At 45.1% G+C, this 6,965-nt stretch overlaps 1 protein-coding gene across 1 annotated transcript; it reads left to right on the top strand.

Moving 5' to 3' along the window:
- The first annotated feature begins 1,674 nt into the window (after positions 1-1,674).
- LOC136474748 (small ribosomal subunit protein eS8-like) lies at positions 1,675-4,136 on the top strand. Its single transcript, XM_066472302.1, has 5 exons — positions 1,675-1,780; positions 1,920-1,992; positions 2,709-3,042; positions 3,438-3,613; positions 3,878-4,136. The coding sequence occupies exons 1-5, from the start codon at positions 1,777-1,779 to the stop codon at positions 3,954-3,956; spliced, it is 666 nt and encodes a 221-aa protein (XP_066328399.1). The 5' UTR covers positions 1,675-1,776; the 3' UTR covers positions 3,957-4,136.
- Positions 4,137-6,965: the final 2,829 nt, after the last annotated feature.

Genomic DNA, 6,965 nt, shown 5'->3' with positions numbered 1-6,965 from the left:
CAACGACACTTGCCTATCCATGAACAAAACATGTAAAGTCCAGTAAGAGGTCTGCCCCGTTCGGCTTGCAGAAACTTGGCTGAAAGTGGCTGAAAAACACTGTTCTGGCTGAAATGTTGTGAGAGAAAAATACTGTTCCAGCTGGAAAAAAAAAGCCGAACAAGCCGGATTTAAGATAAGTCGAACGGGGCCTATATGTAGCAAATCATCATGAAAGGAGAGAAGGTTTAGATTTTGTTTAATATGGCTAGATATCATGGAGTATTAACTATCATCAGTACTTACAACAAAAGCGGCATACATGATTTTTCATTGGCTGGCAGACAAAATTAGCTGCTACAAAATCATGGCTGCCAAGTTTAGATAGCACATTTACAGGTGCTTGCAAAATGGATCTAACCACTACATTATTTCATATAAGAACTGAAACATTAACATGCTTAAGTTGGGATTTATTTTCCTGTGAGATAACCACAACTTTATTTCATATAAGGTAAAGTAACTGCAGGCTTGGCCTTGAAAAAGCAGGCACTCAATTTGTACTGATAGAAATTGTGCATGAGATCCAATTACCAAATTCTAAATTCCATTCACTTGGTGAAAACACATCACGCAATAGAGTCTCCAACTTTAGAACAGGAGGCAGCACAGTTGAGGAAAACTTATTGAGTTGCATTGAAACCTAGGTACATCGGAAAACAGCTCCAACGCCGTCAGATCCAGCCACCGAGCTTCGCCGCCGCCGCCGCCGGGGACGAAGAGGGCAGCCTCCGCCGCACAGCCACCTAGGGTTTCATTGAGCAGAGGAGCACAAGGTCCCCAGCGGGAGGAGGCATTGAGGAGCCCGCGTGGAGGATAGGGAGATGGAGGGGGGCGCCGGGCCCCACCCTCGCCGGCGCGCCGCCTGCAGGGGGCGCCGCCGCCCCGGGAAGGAAGGGGGGAGGGCAGAGGAGGAGGGCGCCCGCCGCTGCCGCCGCACCAGTCACCCCCGGCGCCATCGCCCGTAGTGTCGAGAGAACGAGGGGGAGAGAAGAAGAGAGAGAGGAGGGGGTGAAAGAATCTAGAATGAGAAGCTAAAACTGCTGCATATATTTGATTGTGTGGATTCTGACGGGAGAAGCAGAGGAGAAACGAGAGAAACTAACCAGAAGCAGGAGAAGCGGGTGCAAGCGAGAATCCGCTTCGAGCGATCTGGGCCGTCGAACGCGAGATCAGACGGCCAGGAGAATTTGGAGCGACGTGGACGTGGCTTCTGTGCGAGGAGTTGACGCAATTTATTATATAAATAATAATAATAAAATAAATAAATAAATAAAAACTGTATTTCCCATAGGACCAGTAAAAAATAAATAACCACTAATTTATAATTTTAAATAGAACATAAAAAAGGACTACTAGTCTTTTTTAGAGGATCGAAAGGAAATCAAACGGAGATAGAAAAAGGAATACAAACGGAGATAATAAGAAAAAAAAAGGAATACATTACAAACGAGGCCGCTTCTCATTCGGGCCTGTCCTAGTGAGACAGATGGGCCCAACTGGGCTGATTCGTCCTGAGAAATGGCCGCTGCCAGCCTCACTCTATCACGACCGTCGGATCAGCCCACCGGTGCCTGTGAATAAGCCCTAAGCCTCAGCCGAGGCGCGCCCCTTATATAAACCCCATACCCTAGGGTTTCCTTCTCTCCCTTGTGATACCCAAGCAGAAGTGCGGCGGCGCAGGCGGACCAGGGGGAGGCGGAGGAGAAGCAGTGGAGCCAAGCCACCGCCGCCACCATGGGTGAGATCCCACTCGCTTCTCGCTCTGCTTGTTCTGTGCGGCGCCGGTTCTCCGGTTTGAGCGATTCTGCCGCGGTGGTTCCCCGTTTTGAGCGATGCTAATGGGTTCCTCGGCGGTTGATTTGGATCTGTCCGTGCAGGTATCTCGCGTGACTCGATGCATAAGCGCCGGGCCACCGGTGGAAAGCAGAAGGCCTGGAGGAAGAAGCGAAAGTAATGACTGTTTCTCTTCCCTTTCTTCTCTCTTTTTGATTCATGTATGTGTGCTCTCGGTATGTAGTTTAGACTGCTGCTTGATTAGATCAGCGGTCCTAGCGTAGTTAACTTTGATCTTGAAGTGGTTACCCCGGTATTAATTGATCTGAGTTCTATCGAGGAATGTTTTTTTCTCTCGATGTCATTAGGTGACCTCCGGTCATTTATGCTTTTGCGCTTTTAGATGACACCACTAAACTATGTGGTTACTTGGTTGGATTATTGTCTAAAAAATTATCCGTGTCTGTTACTTTTACCATGATGATTACAATGAAATGTCAGCCTTGGCACTGTATAAGTAGTTTTATTTGTTGATTCAGTGTCTAGTTTTCAATTTTCTTGAAGGTGACCAACTGAGCTTCTCGGAATTGTTAAGGGGATATGTGGTGAGAATTATCATATTTGTAACCATGTTTCAGAATAGGCACTTTCATCTTAATTACGAATATAATCATAGATATTTATTTGTATCGCTACACGTTTGTACTGTGTTTGATGCAACACCAGAATTGTAGATCAGATGTGCAAATTTTGGTAAATTGAATTGGTGTCATCAGCTTCTTTTGATGTATTAGCTTAAAATAGTTGTTTATTGAGGTGGCTTCATCGTGTCTTGCAATACTATGTGAGGACTTCGTTCAGAGATTTATTGTGTTTGTCAATTCTCTTGGAAGGTATGAGCTTGGGCGCCAGCCGGCCAACACCAAGTTGTCAAGCAACAAGACAGTGAGGAGGGTTCGTGTTCGTGGAGGTAATGTGAAGTGGAGGGCTCTTCGCCTGGATACTGGTAACTACTCATGGGGAAGTGAAGCTGTTACCCGCAAGACCCGTATCCTCGACGTGGTCTACAATGCATCAAACAATGAGCTTGTGAGGACTCAAACCCTTGTGAAGAGTGCCATTGTGCAAGTTGATGCTGCCCCATTCAAGCAGTGGTACCTCACTCACTATGGAGTTGACATCGGTAGGAAGAAAAAGGCTCCTGCTGCAAAGAAGGAATCTGCTGAGGTATTATTTCTTGCAACACAGCGTCTCACTGTTTACTATTAAATGTTTTTAATAAGGGATTGGCCTAATAGTTCATACGTCATGTTTCGTAGCTGGCAAATATCAGCTCTTTCTGTTCTCTTTTTAAAGACAACTGACTCACCTCATTCTTGTATATGTTTATATTGTCTACTCCTGTGCCTTGCAGATTCTTAGAGAACTCTTCTTTTCTTATCCACGTTTCACATTTGAATTGCTTGTTTTTGCACTACGAGTTTTAGATTTCTGTATTAAAAATGTTAAATTTGATTGTTTTTTATTAATATATTTTGCTTGAGTTTAATTAGTTTTCTATCTTTAGTGTCTGTTATGTTTCCTCTGGTGGATCACTTATTGTTTGAGATTTATTCATCCAGGGACAAGAGGGTGAGGCAGCAGCTGAGGAAACAAAGAAGAGCAACCATGTCAAGAGGAAGCTTGAGGAGCGTCAGAAGGGACGTGAGCTTGGCGCTCACATTGAAGAGCAATTTGGCAGTGGAAGGTTGCTGGCGTGCATTTCTTCCCGCCCTGGACAGTGTGGCCGAGCTGATGGGTAAGAAATAATGGACTTCCAGACTTTCTTTGTTTTGTTAGAGCAGCTTATCTGTTTGTGTACCACTTAACTTTTGTAGCTTAAAGCTTAATGTTTATTTATACTCTTTATGTTACAATCACTGAGTCTAGACATTTTAGATATGTTGGCAGCTGTCACAAATTTATCCTTCTACGCTTCAAGTAGAATGGAAGTTGTCTCCTTATTTTGTCACTTATACTGCAGGCAGCTCCTTACAATACACTTTTCTTTTTTGTATAACAGGTACATCCTTGAGGGTAAAGAGCTTGAGTTCTACATGAAGAAGCTTCAGCGCAAGAAGGGCAAGGGCGCTGCAGCTTAGAGCATTCTCATGGATGGTCCTCCGCTGAAATGTGTGGCCTATTAAATATTACTCTGGCTTTTTTTTGTTAGTCGTCTCAAGTTCAGAGCGTCTATTTCATGTTTTGCAGACCTGATGAGAACACTGTTTTCTGAAAATGAATCAACTCTATCCAGTTCCTAAGAATTGAGATTTTCCGGATGTATTGTCGTGATGTTTATTTTGCCTGTTTACTAGCTGCAATGAGCAGGTTTTTGTTTCTTGATGAGATTGTTGTTCCGATATGTTTGATTTTCTGTTTTAAGTTTTTAAATCATGTATTGTGTTTATTGATCGAAATGCGTTTGCTAGAGCTTTGGAGCTAGCAGGGTCAACACGACTGCGGCAGGGGCTGGACAAAAGCTCGTTGAGCTGGTGTTTTGAATGAACCCCAGCCTGTTTGGATCTAGGCAGGGCTTATCAGCCAGCCAATAATGTTTTTTCTCACAGCAAATCAGCACTAGTCGGACTTATTAGTCTAGAAATGTTTTTTTCCACAGCAAATCAGTACTAGTCGGACTTATCAGCCTAGAAATCAACCAACGAACGGGCTTTGTTTTTATTCTTTTAAAACAAAAGTGACTTTGGCTCGTTTGAAGGTTGGTATGAAGTTGGGTCTCAATTCTCAGACAAGTGAAGAGACCATAATAAATAGGATTATGTCATTTTGAAGAAAGCTAAATAATCAAGTATATTTGCCTCCTTATTCAGTCCTCTCTGGGACAGACTCAGATTAGACCTAATGAGATGTACTTCTGCAGCAATGACCCGCGTTCTTTTTCAATATGATTATGATTTCTTCGTATCTTCGACTCCTCCCTGACCCTGCATGTTCGGTCGTGGGCAATGTTTTCTATCCTGTTGAGGAGGCTTCTGTAAGGACAAAGGACAGACCCAATTCACAATCGCAACTAAGGCCCCGTTTGGCAGGGCTTCACTTTAATAGTGAAGCCATTTTTTTGCTTCAGCTCTACGAACAGTTTCACCGGTGGAACTGAAGCGGTTTTGATAAACTGTTTGGCAAAATGGCTTCCCTGTGAGAGCATGTTTTAGGGGCCTAGAGGAGAAGCCGGGAGAAGCCACTTTTTTTGGCTCCATCCCACCCCAAATCATTGTGAGAGCATGTTTTTAGGGGCTTCACAAGTGAAGCTATTTTACTTTACCCCGTTTGATAGAAAACGGCTCCAAACGGCTCCTGAAGCCGGTGGAGAAGCCCTGCCAAACGGGGCCTAAGTCCCTTTGGCACGGCTCCTTCCCGACTCCGGCGCTGACTACTCTGCCAGACGTTTTCCCAGCGAAGCGAGCCGTTTTTGAGGAGCTACAAATTGAGACTCCTCCAAAATGGCTATGCCTTCTCTGGAGGAACCCCGACTCCGGCTCTGACAGTTTGTGGCTCCTCAAGGAACCCCGGCTTCGGCTCTGACAGTAAAAAACAGAAGAGCCGGAGCCGTTTTGGAAGAGCCACAAATCGAGGCTCCAAAACGGCTATGACCTCTCTAGAGGAGCCCCTCAAACAAATTGAGCATCATCCAAAACGACTATGACTTCTCTGAAGGAGTCTCTCAAGAGTAGCCGTGCCAAACACCCGCTGACCGTCCGTCCTGCCTACCAAAATCCTCATCGCACAGCTCTCCGGATCTGGTAGGGCCTTGTTTAGATTGCAAGAGTTAGAAAAATTTGGCGCTGTAGCACTTTCGTTTGTATTTGACAATTATTGTCCAATCATAGACTAACTAGGCTCAAAATATTCGTCTCGTAATTTACGATCAAACTATGTAATTAGTTATTTTTTTTATCTACATTTACTGCTGCATGCATGTGTCCCTAAATTCGATGTGATGGAGAGAGAGTGAAAAAACTTGAAACTTTGAAGCAATCTAAACAAGGCCTAGATGCAAAAGCCCATCTACTCTTTCGGTTGCATGTCCATCATTTCAGAAACAGAAACAGAGACTAGCCGAAGTAAACACAGGGAAAGAACCCAACATGATAGTGACAAAAAGGAGCCGCCCAGCAGACATCTTCACTTGGCGTGGTCACGATCTTTACCATCAACATCCTCCGCTTCTTGAGTGATATGGAGCTGCTGCTTGTTTGCCTGCGTCGGCTTGGCTAGCAACTGAAGAAATATACTGAATTACATTGAACCGTAGTTAGTTACTCCGTAACTGATTAAAAAACACCATTAGATAACTTGGATCCTTACTGCCGATGCCGAGTGCCAGGACGCACGCAGCACCAGGCTGGTTCTTGGTGGACATGGCAGTGGCAACAGACTTGCGGACCTTTCAGGCCGAGCGTTACTTGTCGTGGGATCGGGCCTATGTACGGCCTGTTTGGGAGATTGATCGACGCCAGACTCCGTCGCCCCGTTGGCTTGAGAAATTCTGGAGGAAATTATAAGAGAAAAATATGATTTTAGATAAAAAAAAGAAACGAATATTCTAGAGCACGCGAACGGGGCCATGTTCCCCGTGACCCCGTCCAGTCCAGTCCACCGCCGCTGAGGCTGAACGGGCGGCAGACGCCTGAGCCTGACGCAACTCAGCACAGCAGCGACAGCAACGCTCGGGCCCGGCTACGGAGTACTCGTGCTCTAGTACTGTGCGATGTGCTGCTTGAGATGGCCCTGACCTGGCAGGGTGACGCATCGTGCAGGCTGGCTCGCTTGCCGGCACGACAGTCGAAAGGTGCTCTAGAAGCTATAGATTCTATGCCTCTTGGCTTGTCTTTTGGCTCCACTTGCGCACATTTTCACCGAAAATCGAACACCGAACCAAATTGAACCGTCGGTTTATTGAACTTCGGTGTTCGGCTTCAGCTTGGATTCCTGTGTCAAACCGAACCGAACCACCGAGGAACTGGAGCATGGTTGCTTGCCGTCCATCCCTCATTAACTGTCATTTTCTCTTTTCAAAAAATAACTTTGACTAAATTTATATTAAAAATTATTAATATTTATGGTACGTAACTAATATGATTAAATAAATC

This window comes from Miscanthus floridulus, chromosome 8, assembly GCF_019320115.1.
Source record: "Miscanthus floridulus cultivar M001 chromosome 8, ASM1932011v1, whole genome shotgun sequence".
NCBI lineage: Eukaryota > Viridiplantae > Streptophyta > Magnoliopsida > Poales > Poaceae > Miscanthus > Miscanthus floridulus.
Note: the sequence above shows the minus strand (reverse complement) of the source record. Positions and strands in the feature narration are given on the sequence as shown.